This window comes from Pinus tabuliformis, chromosome 1_1, assembly GCF_031772625.1.
Source record: "Pinus tabuliformis cultivar Carrire ecotype Pingquan chromosome 1_1, CPIR1, whole genome shotgun sequence".
Classification (NCBI taxonomy): Eukaryota; Viridiplantae; Streptophyta; class Pinopsida; order Pinales; family Pinaceae; genus Pinus; species Pinus tabuliformis.
In genome coordinates, this window is record NC_142297.1 from 922,299,339 (window position 1) to 922,321,607 (window position 22,269).

Genomic DNA, 22,269 nt, shown 5'->3' on the forward strand with positions numbered 1-22,269 from the left:
ACCTTCCTAGCCTTTTACAATGCCAAAATTATAGTGAACTCGGGAGGCTTCTCTCCAAGCTTTTTGAGCATAGGAATAAAATCTTAAATCAAAATAAATAATTTGTCTTTTTAGGTCCTATAGATCATTATTTGGTCTCAGCGGACGTTAATCATCATCATCATCATCATCATCATCATCATCATCATCATATATATATAATAATTTAGTGATCCGTTTGGAATCTCATCGACAAATTCAACATTCTTGGAAATAGTTTTTTCAATGACTTTCAATTCTCTGGAGTCTATTGAGAAAGAAGAAAGGACAAAATGCTAATTAAGAAAGGAATTTGCGGGAGAAAGAGTTTCGTTACTCGTGCATATACCAGGGGTGTTCTACAAAACTTACAAAGGAAAAACCAAATACACAATACACTAATTAAATAAAGTATTTGTCTTCCCAAAACAAACACGGATTGTGTATGGCTTCCCTTTACCGCTGAAATTTCCTCGCCACTACCGTGATTAAATCCCACTTTAAGAAATGATGGGAAGCTTATCTATCATGGAACATATTAATAATGGTAGAGAAGAATGAATGAATGGAAGGAATTTTAACGCCCATGACATTAGAAATTGTTTATAAGATTATTAATTTTTCTATTTTTTGTAATTTAATTTTTTTATTATTCAAATCAATGATGAGTTGACTTAAATTTCTAAAAGTATTTTCACTGAAATAGTCTATAGGATTACTTATTTCTTTACTTTTCACTTTTTGTAATTCAATTTTTTTATTACTTAAATTAATGATGAGATGACACAAACTTTTAAGAGTCTCCTCACTCAAAAGATAATGCGAAGGAACTGATGTTAAGGCATTGTTGTAACTATCTCTGATCGAACTGATGTTAATCTATTGTTGTAACTATTTCTGATGTCTCTAAAAGCATCACATTCCAAATTGAAATGTTTTTCCGATTCAAGTGCAAAAAGTACACACCTGTTCTTCCCAAGCTTCTTTAAGTCTTTTCCACCGACCTGCCCCAGAAGTGCAAAAAGTAAACACCTATTCTTCTCAAGCTTCTTAAAGTCTTTTCCACCGATCTGTTTCGCACCGAAGTTGATGCGAGTTAGTTCTTAATTGAGCAATAAGAATCTTACTCTCCATGAAATGCTTAGTAGCTCCAAAGTAATATTTTTGTTGGAGATCACAAGTGGGGTTGAAATCTCAACCATGGTTTATTTCTTTCACTCATTCCTTCATTGAAGATAACTTTAGGCTATCTACCTTCTCCCATTTGTTCAATTCTTTTTAGGTACTCTGCCTCTCAACCTCTATTTTGAAGAGAATATAATGCTTTCCACCCTCCTAAATTTCTCTTCTTTTTATAGTCCCCCCAATTAAGCTGCTTGTTGAAATCAATCATGAGGTACTTGTATTCATTTACTTCTTCAAGAATGTTGCCTTCAAAGAAGAACGTATAACGTATAATGGCTTTACTTCTTTTTGTTTGAGAAAATCATTATTTTGATCTTGATTGTATTGACTTGCATCTCCACTGCTTTACAAAACTTCTCAAGGGCATATAGGTGCATGTGCAATTCCTGCACTGATTTAGCAATAAATACAATGTCAGTAGCATATAAAAGAAGCTTTATCACAAAGCCCCCCCACCAAACACCATCCCCACCTTGCAGATTTAGTCACTCTTCCAATTTATCAATATATAAACAAAAAAGAGTAGGGGATAAAGGGTAGCCTTGCTTGACTCTGATGTCACTTCTAAAGCTTTGTGAAATGTCTGCTGAAGTTCTAATTTTGACTTTCACCTCTTCATAAAAACTATGGACATCAACTATAAAATGTAAAAGAATTTCAAGTTCTTCCATTCTACTCCACAACTTATCTCTAGGGATGGTGTCAAATGCCTTTTTGAAGTCAATAAAGAAACAAGATACTTCTTCTTTTGCCCACCAAACATTTTCAATAATGTGTCTCAACCTAATACCATGATCTACTCTAGAATGTTTCCGGGTAAGACATGCTTGGCCTTTTGCCCTCTTTTATTTTACTTTTGCCCACTGATTGATTCTATTTTCTATGATGGTGCTGAAGAGCTTTGCAAACAAAGGATTCATCATAATGGTTCTGTAGTTGGAAGGATTATTAATGTCTCCACTTTTAAAAAGGCATATTGCTAGACTAGTTGTCCAATCTCTTGGGAATCCTTGTAGAATGACGTTGTTGAATATTTCTGTGATGTGCAGTGCAAGAATGTTCATTCCCCACTTTAGATATTCTACTTGAAGTTCAACCAAGTCCTTTGCCTTTCCTTTTTTCAACTTCTTAATTCATGCCTCCCCTTCCTGTAATATGAAAAGCTTTGTAGTTGTGTTGATCGTGGGAGGAGGCTCATCCTATGATTCTCTCATAGAGTTGTCTTGCATAGTCAAACCATTGTTTGGCTGTAAGCTCATCCTGTGATTCTCACATAGAGTTGTCTTGCATAGTCAAACCATTGTTTGGCTGTAAGCTCATCTTGTGATTCTCTCATAGAGTTGTCTTGCATAGTCAAACCATTGTTTGGCTGTAATATTATTTTCAATTTGCTTCTTCCTTCGTTTAAGTTCCTCCCAAAAAAGTTTTGGATTATTCTTGCCTAGATATATTAACTCTTCTCGTCTTGTTTGCATGAACTCATCTTTTTTCCTTTTTAAAATCTGTTCATATAACTTTATATTCATCTTCTCCTCTCATGCCTTTTTCAAGGTTTCCCTTGCCATTTCGCATTCCTCATCAAACCAAGCATTTACAGGAAAACAATTTGATTCAAATTTCCTATTTTTTACCTTTTTACACTTCTAAAATGCACTCTAAATTATATTTGTTAACTGAGTGATTCACATACATTATCACCACTAGAACTAAACGATTCACATAGATTCATGTCAATTTAATAAGTTGAATATCACACTCATAATATATTCTCAATTTCACAATTTACAAAAATAAAAAATAAAAAAATTATAAAATTGGTATAAACTATTGTTGATAATAATGTTTCTATAATTTCCAAAAATACCGTAGCGACATCAACAACATGGAAATATCCTTTTATCAATTCTTACTTAAATATATTACACAATTTTTTTCATTCATCTTTTACATAATATATATATTTATTTGGAAAATAATCTGAAACATTTTCTTTATATTATTTCATTTTTTAAATATATTACACAACCTTTTTTCATTCATCTTTTATATAATATATTTATTTATTAAGAAAATAATGTGAAATACACCCATTTTCTTTATATAAATATAATTTTAATTATAATAATTTATTATCTTTAAATATAATTTGTTTTAGATAAATACATACAAACAAATTATTTGAAAATTTTCAAATAGATAATTTAACGAAAAGCTTTTCGAGAAAAATCAATTAAAATTATAATATCATAATCCGACACCCAATTATTTGACTATTATATTATAGGTGTTAAACATCATACAAAGATAATATTATGTATTAAGTTTGATACACCACGGCTACGCGGGTTACGAATCGAATATTGCATTGAACTTGTTAACTCTCCTGCAAAAGAGTAGCATATCTTTAAAAAATAAAAATAAATTATAATATACAAAGTCTTATATTAAGTGTTGAAACTAATTTTTTTTAAGGGTAATATCTGAGAGTAATATATTTTTAAATATTAAAAATACATCAGTTTACATTTATTTTAATTCTTGATATATTAAGTGTGAAAATTATTTTTTTAAGTTTAAAATTTGAGGAAAAGTTTACTAGAAAAGTTTGATCTTTCTTGAGGTTTTATAGATCCGGAGTTAAGATGGATAGATAGTTTTATATATGTGGAATTAAGATAGATCTAGACTAGTTTATAATATCTATACATTGTGACCTTTATATATTATATATTATTATTGTATTTTTATTTATGCTTCTTATGCTTATAAAATAAAAATAAAAACTTTTAATTTTAAATTACAACAAGTGAATATTTTATCTTTATTTATATATTTTATTTTAATAAAATATATTATAAATCTTGGAATATTTATACTAAGTGGGCATATCCACCTGAAGGGAGCATTTCTTGTGGGCTCAACCACATAACCCATGAACTTTCAATAGCAAAAGTAATTTAAGGACAAGGACTTGACTGATTGAGCTAACCCTTGGGACTCAATAATATTTATTTTTTATAAATTAATATATCAAAATTTGTAAATTAATATAGTAAAATTAAAATAATGTGATAAAGAGTTTATATTTTAAAGTTTAATATCTCTATTAATATTTATAAAACTCTTTGAAAAGACTAATAATTTAAAAAAATAAAATTATAAAATCCCATTTACATCAATAATTAAAAAAAATCTAAGTCTTGAATTGTGTGTGTAAGTTATAGTGTATCTAACATAACTGAGTCGGTTAGAAACACATGTAAAAAAAAAAAAATGTTTAATTTTAAATTTTATTTATATATCGATAACATTATTGGGTGAATACATGAAGATGGGTTACACTTTTTGGCCAAATGTGGCTATGAAATTTCAAGTTTTCCTCTTTTATCGAATTGCATCCCTCAAAATTCATATAAGCATTGTGAATTTTGATTCAGAGTAAAAAGACAATGTGTAGAGAATTATGTTGTTGTCCTAATTATATTTTTTGCAAAAATAATTAGTGTCATTTAATCTCCCAATTTTCCATTAAATGCAATATATGTCCTTGTAAATTTTTACAAAACTTAAGAGGTATGTGTGTTCACTTGGCATAACTTTTTTTTTTTTTTCTAAATAAGACTGAGCTATTATATTACAGCAAAAGCAAAATTACATCAGCAGTGTTACAACAGAGCCGAGGCCCTGTAATTCCTGTCGTAGGACTGACAGTAGACTCAGGAATATTCATTTCCAGGATTACAAAAGACTGATACATGAACCAGATCGACATTCATGAGACCGACATACATATTTAGCTGAGACTGAAACACATGGAGTCTGAAACAACTATAGATAGCCGACACTGTAACAGAGAAGAACAGAGTTACAAAATGACATAGTGCAGACACATATAAGATAGCGGTGAGAGCAGACAATGAGAAAATTCCTTGCTTAGAAACCTGAAGCGAAATGCTGGGCGTACTATTCATCATCAGTGGTGTGCGGGTCGTCCTCCATCTTGCAACGGGGAGGCTGGTGGATGTCCTGTTTGGTGGGAACGTTGCGCTGCACAGGTTCACTTGGGCCTGCTCCAGGATCTGGGGAGAAGCTGTCTTGAACAGGGCGCAGTATGTCAATGGCGGGAAGTTGCATATCAACTGTGGGTGCCAACCCAGGAATCCGCGGAGGGCTGGCACGAGGAGCCTCATCTTGACCCCAAGGATTGCTGCAGTGCTCCACCGAAACCGTTACAAAGAAAGTGGAATTAGACAATGTACAAGGAATGCGGTATCTTACCATTGGGTGCTCAGAGTGCCCACATTCCATCCGTTCTTGGAATTCCGCCGCTCTTCCTCTGCCCGCAGGCCTTCCCCTGGTTCGTCTGCGCTCAGAAGAAACCTCAATTGAGGAGGAGGGAGAGGGGGCATGCCTCTGAGACGAGGCCCTGCCACTATAACTTCCACGCCTACTGATTCCTCGTTGGCGTTCTCGCTGCATACTTGAATTGGGCGGGTAGCAGGTATGCTCACGCGTAGCTTCCCTCAGAACCAGACTCCCAATCCTTATACCAGACTGCGGGTAGCAGGTATGCACCACCGCCAAGCTCCCAATCTCTATACCAGACTGCGGGTATACCCCCGAATTGCTCGAATTGAAGGCCTCTGAACCTCCACAGTCGCTCTCAGAACCCGAACAGGAGCCAATACAGTGAGCCACCGCCACCTCCCTCAGGACCAGAGCATGAGCAAACGCGAATTGCGGGAGAATGTCCGAGAACCTGTGGCTTTGAAGCGCCATGTTCCCGTTACCAAGACGTGCAGTTAATGCCGAAGGGACGCTTCTGCCATGAGCCATAACCTTCATTCTTAAATGCTGCGTGCTGTGACAACTAGTGCGAGTCCTCCTGGTGTACGTGGCTCGTCCGGGCGGACACATGCCCTTCTGACGAGCCACAAACCCTCTGTATCTAATAACCACCCGCATCCGGGAGGGAGAGATCCTTTTGCACCAAGGCGATGCAGTCTTTTTTGAGTTGTTCATCTTCAACTATGTCCAGGGAGCCAGAAAAGTATGGTGAAGTCTGAGAAACACCTTGGTTAGCCATTCTGTCGGCTACCTGATTTGCTGTTCTTCGCACATGCTGAAAGGTTATGCTATGTGGATTCTTAAGCTTCGCCTCCAAGGATTCCAACCTGCTTAGAAGTCTCCAGCTGGTTGCTACTTTGACCGCTGTCGCCCCTGCCTGAATTTTCTTGGCTGCAGTGATTAGGATGAGAGAGTCGCCTTCCACCTCAAGAGGGAAGAAGTGTTGTTGCTCTGCTAAACAGATCCCTTGCCAAAGTCCTTCCATCTCCGCTACATTGTTGGTGTCTTTGCCTAGAGAGCCATAATAGATATGCATAAGTGCTCCTGTATGACTTCTGATGATTCCTCCGAATCCTGCCGGACCGGGATTACCCTTCGCTGCCCCATCAAAATTGAGCTTGAAAGAGTTGAAAGCTGGTGGGGACCAGGAGGACGGGGAGGTGGAGCTGCGAGGGGGACGGGTAATGACCTTTGCAAAGGCTGAAAGGTCAAGATTCCATTCTTTAAAAATATCCCTCTCTTGTTGCGCTTCTGGCATGTCAGTGTCATACCAGGTTCTTATGGCTAAGGTTTCCTGGATATTTCTTTTGTAGATAAGCCACAGAGCGTCTGTTGTCCGGGAGGTGTTGTTGAAGATTCGAGAGTTGCGCTCTTTCCAGAGAAGCCAGTACAAAAAACCTGGAATTAGACCCCATAAGGTATTGAGAAGTTGGCTTTTGAATGGGTTCTTGTCCCAGTTCCTAATATTTTCCGTTACATCCTCGCCTCTTGGTGCTGTTCTTTTATTGCATTTCTCCACTTTCTCCCAAAGTTGCTTTGCTAACGGACAGGTCTCCATTAAATGGCTGATTGTCTCAGCGTGAAGATTGCAATTCGGGCATCTAGAAGGCCCAATGAATCCCCGTTTTATCAAATTATCCCAAGTAAGAATGCACTTTTTACTGAGCAGCCATAAGAAGGTTGAAATTTTAGGCCATAGCCCTGGAAGCCAGACTCGTGCCCAAATTTGGTCTTGATCCCCTTGGGTGTCTGAATAGCGCAGCTGATGTGCTTCTTTAGTGGTGAATGTGCCTTTGTGCTTGTGACCCCATCTGAGCTTATCCTGCTGGTTGGAGTGGCGGATTCTGCGCTGAGAGAGTTCCTGATCCAATTCTGAGTATGTTTCACCTTCCCAGTCCCTTTGCCAGCTGTTTGCGGGTCTCCATAGTTGGTACCCATGATGCTGCGTTTGTTGCCAGAACTGTTGAACCTGAATGAGGTTTTCTTGCTGCATATAAGATTGCCAGAGTGGCATTTGGAATAGATTTGCCAGTTTGGGGAGCTGCTGCCACGAATCCTCCCAGAACTTAGCTGACGTGCCGGAGTGGATTTCCCAGAAACTGTGTTCCTGAATGAAGCGGCTGTGTATCTTTGCAGCATTCCAGATTGGTGAGCCTTGGGCGATGGAGTTAATTCTGATGAGATCGTGCCATTGACTTCCCAGAGCATATTTTGCTTGCCATAAGCGTGCCCAAGGTGAATGAGGCTTGGAGATCCAGTTCCACCACATTCGGGCTCCCATAGTGTTGTTACTTTGAAGTGGATCTCGAAGCCCTAGTCCGCCCTCTGTTTTGAATTTGCACACTTCTTTCCAATTAACGAGAGCCCATTTTCGATTTCTGCCAGTGGAGCCCCATAGGAAGTTGCGCTGAAGGTTACGAATGGCTTTAAGGACCCATTTTGGAGCTGCCAAGGTGGAGAAGAGGTACAGCGGCATAGCTTGAAGGACAGACTTGATCAGGACCAATCTGCCTGCCATGTTGAGAGCACGAAAGGTCCACGATGAGAGTTTTGATTCCAGCCTATCAAGGAGAGACCGCCATGAAGCGTGTTTAATAGCTGAGTCTGAGAGGGGAGCTCCAAGGTATTTAGATGGCAGATGGGAAATGGTGAATCCCAGGATTCTGGCAATATTCCTTTGCGTGGAGGGGGGGGTGTTGAAAAAGAAGAGTTGCGACTTCGAGGCATTGATGGAGGTGCCGGAGGCATCAGAGTAAAGGGAGAGGAGAGACTTAAACACAGAGGCTTCTTTCGAGGATGGATGACCAAATAACATGGTGTCATCCACGAACTGCTGATGGGACAGAGGATTGAGACCATGGATAGAAATACCTTTAAGCTCTTGAGAGGCAATAGCTGATTTGAGAAGTCTGCTGAGACCCTCTGCCATTAGAACAAAGAGAAAAGGAGAGAGAGGATCCCCTTGTCTAATGCCGCGGGAGGGTCGAAAGGGGGAAGAGGGAGAGCCATTCAAAAGAACAGAGAAGCTGGGAGAGGTAATGAGATTCATAATCCACCTGGTCCATGTTGCACTGAAGCCAAAGGCTAAAAGCATTTTATGAATAAAATTCCAACTAAGCTTATCAAAAGCTTTGGAGAGGTCGAGTTTTAGAATCATACCTGGTTTCTTAAGAATCTTTAAGGAGTGTATAACCTCATTTGATAGTATGATTCCATCCATGATCTGCCGTCCTTCCACATATCCTGTTTGTTCCGGAGATATAAGCAAGGGTAGGAGAGGTTTGAGCCTATTTGCAATGACCTTTGAGATTAGCTTGTATATAACATTGCATAATGCGATTGGTCTGAAGTTTTCCGGCCTGTTGGGTTCTTCGCCTTTGGGAACCAGAGCTAGGAAGGTGGTATTGAGGGCCGGGAGGATCCAGTGCATACTTCTAGATTCTTCAACAAGGTCCCAAACTTCATTTTTGATGAGGTCCCAGAATTCGTGGAAGAAATTGGCTGTAAAGCCATCAGGACCAGGCGCTTTTCCGTCTTTGAGTTGAGCCATGGCTTCTTCAACTTCTTGCAGGGTCGTGGGCTGGAGTAATCTGTTGTTGTGATCCTCAGTTATGATGCTTGGAATATGCTGCGTGATGGCTCTAATTGCTGCATCCCTGTTCTCAATGGGTTCCGTTAAAATTTCCTTGAAATACCCTGTGAATTCCTTTTCCATGTCCTCATGTTCCTCAATTCTTTCACCTTGTTGGTTGTTGATGAACGCGATATTATTGTGCATTCGCCTTTGAATGGTGGCCTTGTGGAAGAATTTTGTATTCTTCTCCCCCTCTTTGAGCCAGTTGATTCTCGATTTTTGCCGCCAGAGTATTTCTTCTTGCTTCCTGCGTTCCTCGATTTGGTTCCAAAGTACCTGTTCCTGTTGAGCTTGTTCTTCTGTTCTGCCTTGAAGAATGAGATTTTGTTGGAGCTTGCGCATTTGCTGTTCCAAATGTGAGCGCTTCTCCTGAATGTTGCCAAAACTTGTGCGATTCCACACTTTGAGGACATATTTCAGATTTTTCAGCTTTTGTTGGAATTGATACATTTTGGCTCCCTCTGGTGGAATGTAAGTTGCCCATGCATCGCTGACTTCCGTCTTGAAAGTGGTATTTGTTAGCCAGAATGCTTTGAATCTGAAGGGTCTGTTGCATCGGTTACCTGGTCTAGTCCATTGTAGCAAAATTGGCCAGTGATCAGAACCGCTTTGGGGGATGATGGAAGCATTGAAATCCCCTCCCAGATGGATTGCATTGTCAGAGAGAAGGAATCTGTCAAGCCTGGAGGCAATGTGATGAATACCTCGTCGCTTGTTTGTCCAGGTGAAAATTCCATTGGAGGTAGGTATGTCCATAAGTTGATTGTTTTGAATGAATTCTTTGAGGCCTTCACTGTCACTGTCGAGCCTGATTCTGCCTCCCTGCTTCTCTGCCATGGAAGTTATTATGTTGAAGTCGCCGCCCCCAATCCATAGCGGGAATTGCCTGTTTTCATTGAGGATAGAGATCGTTTCCAGCAGTTCTAGTTTTTGCTGAATTATTTGAGGAAAATATACATTTGTGAGATGACCATGGATTCCAGTGCCAACGAGGTGGAAGGAGGCTTGAATGAGATGGAGGGTGGCGTGGAAGTCATATAGTGTGATGATCTGTGGGTTCCATAAAATAGCTAAACCACCTGAGGCTCCAGAGGCGTCTACAGAGATGGCCCTGCTTCCTGCCCAGACTTTGCCACGAATTCGTTCAATAGCATCAGTGCTGCTTTTGGTTTCTTGCAGAAAAACTATGGTTGGTTTTTCTTGTTGAATCAAGTTTTTGATCATTCTGTGTTTTGAGGGGCTGTTGAGTCCTCTCACATTCCAGGATATTAACTTCATGTAAACTGTGATTTGGGTTTGTAGAACTTTGTCAACTTAGGGAATCGCCCCGATTCCATAAGTATTTCACCTATTGCTATGGTACGCTGTAGGTCTGTCTTTCTTCCCCGTTTCTTGAGATCCTTGAGTACCTTTTTTCCATCCCAAAGGCTGCCTCCCTGTATGCCTAGGCTTTTATTATGCTGCGCCTTGGCTAAGACTCCTTCCAGCTTGTCTATTTGCCAGGGTTGAATAGAGTTGTATTCTTTCTGTTTGCATGCCGTTTCAAGTGTGAAGATGTCTAATCCATCTATATTGACATCCGCCTGATCTTCTTCCATGACAGTGGTTTCTCCTAGTACTTCCTCATCCGCTTCTTGCTGAAGACTGAGAGCCAGAGTAGCATCGGTTTCCATATCATAGTCTTGCTGCTTATTATCCACTGAGGGCTTCTCTTGAGAGAAAGAGAAGGGACTGAGACTTGATACCGATTTTCCTTTCTCCAAAGAAGGGTTTGGAGTGGGATTCGTTGGAACAGGGTCAGAGGGCTGCAAGGGGTCTGAGTGAAGGAGGGAGGAAGAGGGCGAAGAGGGGTTGAGTGGGGGTTCAGAACTGGGATGATCTTGTTTATCATGCGTTGCAAGAACAGAGAATTTGTTCTGGTGGTCCGCTTTGAGAGTGTTTTCCATAACTGGCTGACTCTTTTTGGCATGCCTACGGCGGTTGGGGATTTTGATAAAACCTTCAGAGTCTTTATCAGAGACAGCAGCAGCTGCTTTGGACTGAGAATTTAATGGACAGTCTCGGAAGAGGTGGCCGTGCTCATGCCACTTACGACAGCGGAAGGGAATGTGCTCATAATCTAAAGGTTGTGTCCATTCATAATCATCGTGATAGAGTTTTACCGTATCAGCGAGAGCTTTGGTCAGATGCATCTGGACGCAGATCCGGGCGTATGAGGTATATTTGCGAGTTTTTGTCTCAGCCGCGACTCGGATGAAGGTGCCAAGTTTGTTGCCTATATCCGCCAGCGTTTCTTCTTTCTAGTACTCCACTGGGAGGGAGTACATCCTGATCCAGACCGGTGCCCAGCTGAAATCTTCCTTGTCGGGATTGAATCTGGGCTTCCATTCTGTGAGATAGAGGCCTGAAGAGTTGAAGAAGTATGGACCTCCTTCGAATATCTGCACTCTGTCCTCCACACAGTGAAAGATTGCTGTAAAAAAGCCCTTTGGTCCTAGTTGCAGAGTTATTTGTCCTTTGGGCTTCCATTTTGAAGCTATCCAAACTTGTAAGGCTTTTTCCGTAGGCCAAAAGCCTAGAAACTTTCCGATGAGTGCATGATCTTGCATGTACTGGATTTCACCATTGATGCGGTGGCTGGGTAGGTCAACCTTGATGGGTTCAGCAGCTTTTGGGATACAAGTGGCTGAGGTTGCCTTTGGCTGAGTCGCCTTAGCTTTATCGTGGATCTCTTTGTCAGCATCGTCTTCTTCTGTCGGGACCGTATGTATCCTTGCCTCAGTCTTCCGATGTCCGTCTTGACCTGCGTCTGGGCCTGCGCCAGAAGGGTGCAGAGGCTGTGCGTACTGGGTATTGTCAGAATTTGTGGAGTTTTTTGGAGGGGAAGCAGAGCTTTCCCCTCCTACCGCCATTTCCATTGCTATCGACCAGCAGAGGTGCGGCGGCTGTAACAGTGAGAGCAGTCAGGGGCGGCTGCTGGCTAGGGTTTGGCTGCGATGGGCAGTAATTCGCATCAGAGCGTTTCGTTCACTTGGCATAACTTAATCTAAACTGTGGAACTTTATATATATAGATATATATATATATATATATATATATATATATATATATATATATATATATATATATGAGCATGATGTACACAGAGAGAACTAAGTTTTTCATATTAAAAATTATTTTTTATGCAAAATTATATTTTTTATAGTTTTTGGAAGTTTGTGAAGTAGTAATATTTCAATTGTATATTGGAAACACATGTGTTTCTGTAATATTTATTTCAACTCTTTGAATAAATTGAAAAATAAACTTACCTTTTTTAAATCATGTCTATTTGATAAAGTTAAATATTTACATGTTATTTAGTGAGAAGACATCCTCAATTTCACAATTATACGATAAAGGATAAATATGACGAAATCTAATCTTTATATCAATTCTTATTTAAATATATTACTCAATTTTCTCCATTTTATATTATAAATTTATTTAATAATACTATAAAAATAATGTGAAATATACTCTCATTTTCTTTACATAAATAAAATTCTAATTGTAATAATTTATTCTCCTTATATATAATTTGTTTTCAATAAATACAAACTAAATATTTATTTAATTTTCAAATAAATGATTTAATGAAAAGCTTTTCAAGAAAAATCAATTAAAAATACAACTTATTAATAGTAATGCAAAAAAGAAAATATCTTTAAAAAAAATTAAAATTAAAATGAATTATAAATACATCAGCTTACATTTGTCCAAAGATGATTCATTCTAACTTATAGTTATAAATTATATATTATAATAAAGGTTATGTACGTTAAATTAAATTAATGGTAAAATATTTGTAAATTATAAAGTATTATAATTTTAACTTACACAGAAAGATGATAAATAATGTTTACATATATACTTTCTTACATTATATTTATATATCTGGGCCTATACTAGATTGTAAAGTTTTTCTTGGGACAAAAATTATATATTATGTAAGATAAAAAAAATTAAAGTCAATGGGTGTTTAGCTAAAGTGGTTGGAATGGTAGTTTGCCATCCCATCCACTTGGGCTCAAGTCCCTATAGACGTAGACTGGCATAGTAGATTTTCTTTTAAAAAAAACATATTAAATTATTTAATATAATATTTAATATTATCATAACCATTATCTAAAAATATAATAGATAAAAAGTTTAAAAAATTAATTGACATTAATATAAAATAATTAATTTTTTGATTATCATGAAGATGAACCTCATTAGTAGATTAAAAAAAAAACATATTAAATTATTTAATATAATATTTAATATTATCATAATCATCGTCTAAAAATACAATGAATAAAAATTTTAAATATTAATTAACATTAATATTGATTATATTGAAAATGAACCTTATTAGTAAGTTCCACAGGTTAGCCATCAATCCATGTTTATATAGTTTATCCAAAAACTATTAAAAAATAATTATGAATCACAAAAAAAATCTTATATCAAATATAATACTTTAATTATTTTAATAAATAGTTTAGTTTTTTTTTATAAAAAAAATTATTGTTATATTTTATTTTAAATTTAAAACTTTAATATTTATAACCCTAATTGAAACTGTGAATTAATATTTTGATGTTTTAACAAGCATTTTTCTTGGACGAATGAAAATTTATACGGTTTTGAACGGTGTCAATTTGAATTTTTTGAATTAAAATTTGATACAAAGAATTTATCTTGCACATGTGAAAATTTATTCTATTTTGAAATGTGTAAATTTCATTATATGCATGAATGGAGAGAAAGGTAGTTACTATAATCTTTACATAAATCAAATATAGATTAACAAAAAATTATTCTATCCAATCACGGAATATAAATATTTTGTAAGCACATGATGTTAATGATATGCGTGGTGTAGGTGTGGTATACGCTAACCAATAATAACTCATCTTCCTTTGAATAAGGTGCCAATCCAGCGAACAACGACATTGTGTGAATGGATTAGGTTGATGCGAAGGCTTTTGTTAGTTTTGAACTATAGATTTCAGAATTACAGTGTAGGTTTATTATAGATTTTAGAATTTTATAGTTTGCTATGAAAAATGTTAAATAATTAATTTTATATTTTTGGAATAAAATTTTTAGAATTTTAATTTAATTATAATTATGTTAATTTTTGAAATAGAATTTTTTTAATTTTAATTTAATTATTAATAATTTTTTCCGAGGAAAAAAGCAAAACTTTTTATTAAGAAACCATAAAAAGTTTATATACAAATTGTTCATAAGCCAGACTGTTGGCTCAACTGTTCACAATCTGCTCAACCATCAGGGAGCTGTACTGCTGTTTTAAGAACCAGTTATAGTCTTCCTCGCGGGAGGATGTATAGTCATAACTCAAAAAATAACATAATGATACCTGGGGCCTCCTTCGACGAAGGATAACCGACCCCATCCAAACAAAAAATATGTCTGAAACCGTGTGGAAATATAACAAAAATAAATATTAAGAGTCTGTAAACTGTAATCTATAAGCCGGATATTAAGACTAGTAAGGAAGATATATACAAAAACCAAAACTGTAGAAAAATATCTGTGTAAAGTGCTTTCATATCCGGAGAAAAAAAACTGTGGTCAAAAATGCTGAGCATATGGAGGCTGATCTGTTCTGTAAGACTGCCCCTGTCTGGTCTCTTCTATTGCCCAGCTGCCCGGATCCTGTTGTAGACCAGCCTTAGATAGCTGATCTGCTTCCTCATTCCTGTCCCTGTAGATATGACATATAGTAAACCTGTTAAAAAGTGTCTTCAGATAGTAAATTTCTTCTACAATTGTCTTCAAAATCTGATTTTGACAAGATGCAATTCCATTGACCCAGTTTATGACATTGAGTGAATCCCCAAAAATCTGTATAGAGTTGATGTTTCTGTGATGGAGCCAGCATAAAAGGTATCGTAAGGCCGATAGTTCAGCATAGTTATTAGTGCCTGTACCCAACCCAACAGAAGCTTTTAAAGAATGTTCCGAATTTATGTGTATGCACAGGCCTGCTCCAGCCCTGTTGTTTTGGGAAGCCCCATCAAAGAAGCCACAGGGAATGCCCTCCTGAATATTGATATGTCTTTGTTTTGTTTTGGTTTTTTTTTCCTCAGGTGGAGGCAAGGCAGAATATATGGCTGTGATATTAGTAGCAATAACAGAAGAGGGTGTATCCTTATCTTGGAACAGGCTCTTGTTTCTAGCAAGCCATACACCCCAGCAGAAAATAAGGGGCAAGTTCCTCAAATTCCCTTCCGGATAGGTGTGCCACCATTTCCTCCAAGCAGCATCCAAGGGGTCTTGCCCCCACTGAGCTTTAAACTTGAGAAAACCAGTGACCTCCTCCCATATCTTCCTTGAGAAAACACAAGTGATAAAAAGATGATTGATGGTTTCCTCATCTGATTTGCACAAAGGGCATCGCCCTGGCCCAGCTAAAAACCTTTTCTGCAATGTATCCCATGTTGGTACCTTCCTTTTTAAAATGCACCAGAGAAAGAGCCTGGACTTGGCAGGGCATTTGAGTTTCCATATATCTTTGGCCCACCATTCCGGAGCTCCCCAACCTTTCTTACCCATTAGAAGAGAATAACCCTCTTTTGGAGTATATACCCCAGATTTGCTTTGTGCCCACATCAAGCAATCAGGTTCCTCTTTAATCCTGACATTGGATCGTTGTAGTTCTTTGATGAACCCCTCCCATTCGATCTTCCATCTTACATTTAACCCTAATTCTTCATCATCCTTCCAAGCTTGTCCCCAGATAGTAGACTGTCCTACTCTTTCCACCTGATTTAATGATATAATACCTTTAGAATCAAGGTGTCGAAGAAGGCCTGGGGATAAAGCAAAAGCTTCATTGCATCCAACCCAAGGGTCTCTGCCAATCCTGATCTGTCTACCATCTCCCACTTTCCAAGCTAAACCTTGCTCGATCACTGAGAAGGCATCCACCGTGGCCTTCCAGATAGCTGAAGAATTTTTAACCTTCTTATTTTGACTCCGGATCCATTCTTCCAAAGGCATTGGGTCAATGTACTTCCTTTTCACCACCCTTGTCCACAGGTTTTCCATGGTTATTAGCCTCCATCCTGATTTTGCTGCTAATGAATTGCTGAACTCAGGGAGTCTTTTTATCCCCCACCCTCCCCATTCTTTTGGTTTTGCCACTTTATCCCAAGCCACCCAGGGTAAGCCCGATGATTCCTTTGTTCCTGCCCACAGGAATCTGCAACAGATTCTTCTGATTTTCTCCATAACTCCTTTAGGAATCCAGGTTAGTGCGGCCCAGTAAACTGGGATGGCTAACAAGACTGATTTAATAAGGGTCAACCTACCAGCTCTGGACAGCCATCTAAAGCTCCAATGTGATATTCTGGATTCTATCTTTGCTATGAGCCAGTTCCAATCTTCTTTTTTGTATGCAACAGGCTTTAACCAAAAACCCAGATATTTGAAGGGAACTTCCAGAGGTTGACTGGGGAAAGGAAAGAGATCAGCCATTTGATTTCTTTCCCTTCTATCAAAATCTGCCATACAAGCTTGTGATTTCCCAGAATTAATCTGCATTCCAGTTGCTTTTAGAAAAAGATCAAAGATGCATTTTAACTCCTTTAGTTCACAGCAATTACCATTGGTGAAAATCAAGATATCATCAACGAAAAGAAGGTGAGTGATAAAGAGATTGATTGCTACCTCGATACCTTTTACCTTCTCCTCTCTTCTGGCTTTGTGAATCAGTCTACTGAGCCCTTCTGCCACAAGGAGGAACAGGAGAGGGGATAATGGACACCCTTGTCTGAGGCCTCTCTGGCTGTTAAAGAAAGAGGAGGCTGCTCCATTTACCAGTACTGCAAAGCTGACATTTGTGATGCACCCCATGATCCAGCTGACAAAAGGGTAGCTGAAACCCACATGTGTTAGCAGCATCCTTAGATAGAGCCAGCTGATCCTATCATATGCTTTGGATAGGTCGATTTTGAGAACAGCTCCCTTCTTTTTCTTCATTTTGACACTATGTATAACCTCCTGGGCTACTCCTATGGCTTCATGGATCTGTCTTCCATCCAGGAACCCAAATTGTTCCATTGATATATTTCTTGACAGGATTGGTGCAATTCTGAGAGCAATAACCTTTGAAATAATCTTGTAAATGCAGTTACACAAAGAAATTGGTCTAAAGTCTTCAAAACTTTCCGGCTCATCCTTCTTGGGAATGAGAGCAATAAATGTTGAGTTAAAAGGTCTATAGACAACACCTTTCAGCCTAGATTCATCAACTACTTCAGTTAACTCAGCTCCAATTTGTTCAAAAAAATGGAGAAACAGTTCTATAGTCCAGCCATCAGGGCCTGGGCTTTTGTCTTTGCCCATGAGCTTCATAGCTGTTTCAATCTCCTCCTTAGTAACCGGAATTGTAAGGTCTTCTGCTTCATCTTCCTCAATGAATCTAGGAAAACTTTGCACAGTGCTAAAGACTTCTGCAATAGTAGCCTCTCCCTGGTCTGCAAAAATATTTTGAAAATGTCTTTTTCCCAAAACTGAAAGCTCTGGGAAGGAGCTGACTTCTCTCCCTTCTTCATCTTTAAGGCGCCAGATAGTATTTAAAGATTTCCTTCCTTTTGCAAAATTATGAAAGAACCTAGTGTTCTCATCCCCAGATTTTAGCCATGTTGCCCTACTCTTGATCCTCCACTCTTCTTCCCTTTCCAAAAGTATTTTATTTTGCTGCTTCTCCAAATGAAGGATTCTGTCCTTTGAGGCTTGGGAGGAGTATCCATCTGACTCCATACTCTCCATCTGCTTCAACTCCTCCCTTATACTGATCATCTCCGCATTTTGTTTCAATTTTCTGTCCTTTGCCCATGAAATTGTGGCTTTCTTCAGTCTTTTTAAATTCTCCATGAACAAAAAACTTTTATCCTCGCCTGCATTGTGAACAGGGTGTATCCAAGTTTCTATAAACAGATTGCAGAAAGAGGAATCTTGGAGCCATGCGGGATTGAACTTAAAAGGGGCAGGAGGTTTGTGAGGAGGAATAGATATGTCTAAGAATATCGGGAAATGATCCGAATTCCCAATTTCCTCAACCCACTGTCTGATCAAAGGAGCTTTAGAAGATAATGACTCCGTTAACAGAAAACGGTCTATTCTTTTGGCAATTCGGTCTTCTCCTATCCTTCGATTCCTCCAAGTCGGCTTAATCTTGAGCGGGGAGGGATCTATTAAATTATTCTCCGTGATGAGGTTGTAGAAAAAGTCAGTAAGGGGATCTTCTCTCGCAGATGGACCCCAAGCTTCAGCTCTACCCATTGAAAAATTTAAATCACCTCCCATAATCATCAAAGGTGATTTCATAATAGATTTTGTCATCAAATCTTCCCAGAAGGACTCCCTGCCCTGACAAGGCCCGTAGATATTTACTAAGGTGATGGGGAAAGCGAAGTCTGGGGATGTTATCTCCATGCCCATAACATTTTTCATCCCCCAATGGTTGTTGACTTTTACCCGCCCTTCTTTGTAACCAATTGCAATGCCCCCCGAATGACCAGAGGCATCCATTGCAATGAACACCCACCCAGGCAGAAGGGATTTAAGCATAGATTCAATCTCAGAGGCCTTCCCCAGGGTTTCTTGCAAAAATATAACATCTAAATTGGAGTTAGATATCCAATCTTTCAAGGCCAGTTTTTTAGGTTTGCTGGCCAAACCTCTGCAATTCCAGGATGTCAGGATCATTTGATAAAACCCTCATGGGGGTGAGCTGCTCTAAGAACCCCCGGAATAGAATATTGTTTACCATCTGCAACATCCAATTTAGCTTTTAGTTTTGCCTTGGACAGATCTGATTTCCGTCCTCGTTTGTTTTTGGAACTGTTCTGTGAAAGGATCGGTCCCAAACCACCTACAGACCTTTGATCCTCATGATTCCCTCCCAAAGATCTCAGGTTGTAAGGGCAAGGAGGCCGAGTTACAGGGAGTGGCAGGGGAGGCCAATTGTCTTCACAATTTAAATCCAGAGACGGTAAGGCTTCAACTATGGTTTCCACATTCGGGCAAGACATTATATGTTCCATATTATCAACATTATTATTTTCTTGCTCTTGATATGATGAGGATGCAATATTTATTTTTACAGAATTTTGCTCAGGAGAAATAAGAGAGGAATTAGGGGTCCCTGAGCACATACCCTTTTCCGTTTCGTCGAGTATGGTTTGATTTGCCTTGTCTTTCTCGACGAACCCTTCCACAGCTTCCGCTCCATTAGCTATTTCCTCCACAGCTACCACCGGGTGCATGACATTTGCCACAGCTTCCTCCTGAATATGTTCACCTTCGACCTCTGAACCCTTCACATCCTCCTCTGTCTCCAAATTTTTTGGTTCTTGCATCTCCGGCGTTTCGTGTTCCGTCGTCATCTGAACATCTGCTTGTGCATTTTCTCTGTAAGCTGTAGTCCTTCGGAAATGTCTCCTTCTTCGCATCTGTGGACAGTCTTTTGCCAAGTGCCCATACTCGTGGCACCGATGGCATCTAAATGGCAGGTATTCGTAGTCTAATATCTGCTCATATACATAGTCATTGAATTGAAGGTTAATTTTTTGTGCCAAGCCTCCGCTCGGGTTGAGCATGACTAGTATGCGCGCTATTGCCCTGTTTTTCGTTGTCAAGAAGGTCATATCTGCTTCCAGGTATACCCCCAACCTATTACCAATTGATTTGAAGACTTCCTCTGTCCAAAGAAAGGATGGTAAGCCCGGAGCACGCACCCAAACAGGAAATTCATCCGTTCTCTCCTTGATTGCATCAAATAGAGGGGTCCATTTCTTCATCAGAACTGGAATGTTCCCTATGTGCCAATTTCGCTGAAGTACCCAATCTGCCGATTCTCTATCTTCGAATCTGAGCTTAAACCATCCTTTTGCCAATACTAGGGCTTCAAACTGTAAAGGTCTTTCTGTTACGAAGCATTTCTCACCCCAATCTTGAAGAAAATCAGAGGTATATTTCTTACCTCTAGCTCTGCCGACCAAGGTACAATCCGCAACAGCTAGGGCTTCTACCATAGACACCTCCATCCCAAGGACCAGATTGCCCGCTATCGCCTGAGATCCAATGGGTCTTTGCGGTTTTCTTTTCGCTCCTTTATATCTTAATTCTTCCTCCGACGGTCTTATTCCTTCTCGTCCATCATTCCTTTCAGATGTTAACTGTGTTGTGCCCAATAGAGGTTCTGTCTCCAACTGTGACGGGTGTTTATCCAAAGGACCCGAGGCGTCATTCCCAAAGGGAGCGAAACCAGTCTCCAGACCATCAGTACCTGCCTGCTCCCCCACTGAAAAAACTCCGGGATCGCTTGCTGCACAACCTATTTGGTATTGGGGTTCTCTTGGTAGGGTAACCCTCGTAAACGAGGGAAAAACTCCTGGAGCCCTAGGTTGTTCAAAACCAGCTGAAAGCCCTAAGAGGGTTATATCTTCTAAACCCTTGGAGGCTGAAAACCGAGTTATCTGAGATTTGCCCTTTGGGTCTGTAGGCAAACCTTCCACATTCACCCCACACGACACTGTTTCTTTCGCTGTTTGTTTGAGGCCGCCCGTTGAACCAGCATTGTGAACCACGCTGCCCGTATCCTTACCTTGAGATAAAAACTGAGGAGTTTCCACCTGTGACACAGCCTCCAGACTTGGCAGTTCGAAAGTCCCAAAATAATGTTCCACGTTCTGAGCGGTTATATCCTTCCCCCACATGGAGAGGATGTCTTCTACTTCTGGGTCCAGGGCTAAAACATCGGCGGGGTTAACCATGGTTCGAACCGTTCCAATGAAACACGACAACCGACAAAGCACTGTAGGTAACCTTCACGGGGACTTGGTGGTTGAAAACGGCAAACAGGCGGAAAAGAGTAACAGTAATAAGGTTAGGCTTACAAAAAACGAAATGCATATACCAAAGCTCAGATAACCTCCACCTGCCCGTCGCCTTTGCAGAAAGATGGGCCCCCGCCATTATTAATAATTATTAGGTAAATAGTAAAAATTAAAATTCTACTTAATATTTTATAATATCTATAATAATCTATATAGATCAATCTTTAAATTAGTTGTGTTTTTATTGTTTTTTTAATTAAATTGATTAATTAAAAAGAATGATACATGAAATGAGTAATAATTTTTTGGACATGAGTTATTGACAAACCATTGTATTAGCTCATAATATTATAACAAAGCCTATTTACAAATTAAAAATGTCATCATTACATTAAAGCGCGATGACATCACCTATTAACATACATACAGATAGACCACTATCTTTATTCACCAAACAACCTGCCATTCAAAATCCTCGCCAATTAACTAACCAAGTCAAAAACAATGCAGTGAAATTGGACGCGTCCGCGCCATCTATTTCGTTGCGGTCAAATTTGGTTGCGGGATACAATACTTGCCCCGTCACTATTCGATACGGAAATCTCAGACTAACAAAGGCGTCTGGAGTCTGGACAAAACAAACCAAAGATTCAACTCACTATTTTTCAATGCAATGAAATTGGAAGCTTCCTACAACTGACCATTCATAGATTTAGTCCGCGCCATTGCAATCAAGTTTGGTTACGGGAGAAATGGTCTACATTCTTCACATAAAGTTGAAGATCATCATAAGGGAGAAATGTGTGGCACATGTCTAGTATCTAGATTGTTGTGTAACAATTTTGTTGTATTTAAGAGATAATTTCTCTCTTTTATTATTTTTAGTTTGGATGAGTGGAGTTTGTTTTGGATGGATGGTGAACTCTACTCTCAAAATTATTTGGGTAAGGATTTCATTCAAAAGTGGGTTTTCACTCTTTCCCTGGTTTCATAGTAAGTAGGCCCTCATTAGTATTAGGCACGTTGACATGGTATAACTGTAACGGATTGCTAAAATTAAGGCAAAGACCAAACTAGAATAACTAAAGAAGAACCACATTTTTTAGAGAGATGACATTGAGACAGTGTTGGTGCAACTTCTTTTGACTAACTGTCTTGTGTCTAAGTAACTTGCCCATTGTTACC

At 38.9% G+C, this 22,269-nt stretch overlaps 2 protein-coding genes across 2 annotated transcripts; both read right to left on the reverse strand.

The window, feature by feature from the left end:
- Positions 1-6,151: 6,151 nt before the first annotated feature.
- On the reverse strand, positions 6,152-11,376 carry LOC149217434 (uncharacterized). The gene is made up of 5 exons (XM_089390208.1): positions 10,533-11,376; positions 9,889-10,302; positions 9,461-9,747; positions 8,881-9,346; positions 6,152-8,634 (listed from the first exon to the last, which is right to left on the reverse strand). Exons 1-5 carry the CDS (start codon positions 11,374-11,376, stop codon positions 6,152-6,154), a joined length of 4,494 nt encoding a protein of 1,497 aa, XP_089246334.1.
- A 3,433-nt stretch (positions 11,377-14,809) lies between these two features.
- LOC149217435 (uncharacterized) lies at positions 14,810-21,021 on the reverse strand. Its single transcript, XM_089390209.1, has 3 exons — positions 19,014-21,021; positions 17,319-18,924; positions 14,810-17,117 (listed from the first exon to the last, which is right to left on the reverse strand). The coding sequence occupies exons 1-3, from the start codon at positions 21,019-21,021 to the stop codon at positions 14,810-14,812; spliced, it is 5,922 nt and encodes a 1,973-aa protein (XP_089246335.1).
- Positions 21,022-22,269: the final 1,248 nt, after the last annotated feature.

Bases quoted from the DNA above. Each gene is read 5' to 3' on its own strand.
- LOC149217435 (XM_089390209.1), bottom strand. From the start codon at position 21,021: ATGGTTAACCCCGCCGATGTTTTAGCCCTGGACCCAGAAGTAGAAGAC. The intron at 18,925-19,013 runs GTAAACAATATT...GGAATTGCAGAG, and splicing joins TAAATTGGATGTTGCAGATG to GTTTGGCCAGCAAACCTAAA. The intron at 17,118-17,318 runs GTCAAGAAATAT...TGTGGGTTTCAG, and splicing joins CTCAGAATTGCACCAATCCT to CTACCCTTTTGTCAGCTGGA.
- LOC149217434 (XM_089390208.1), bottom strand. From the start codon at position 11,376: ATGCATCTGACCAAAGCTCTCGCTGATACGGTAAAACTCTATCACGAT. The intron at 10,303-10,532 runs GTGAAATACTTA...AAGTCTGGGCAG, and splicing joins ACAGCGTACCATAGCAATAG to GAAGCAGGGCCATCTCTGTA. The intron at 8,635-8,880 runs GCAATGTTATAT...AAATGCTTTTAG, and splicing joins CTTCAGACCAATCGCATTAT to CCTTTGGCTTCAGTGCAACA.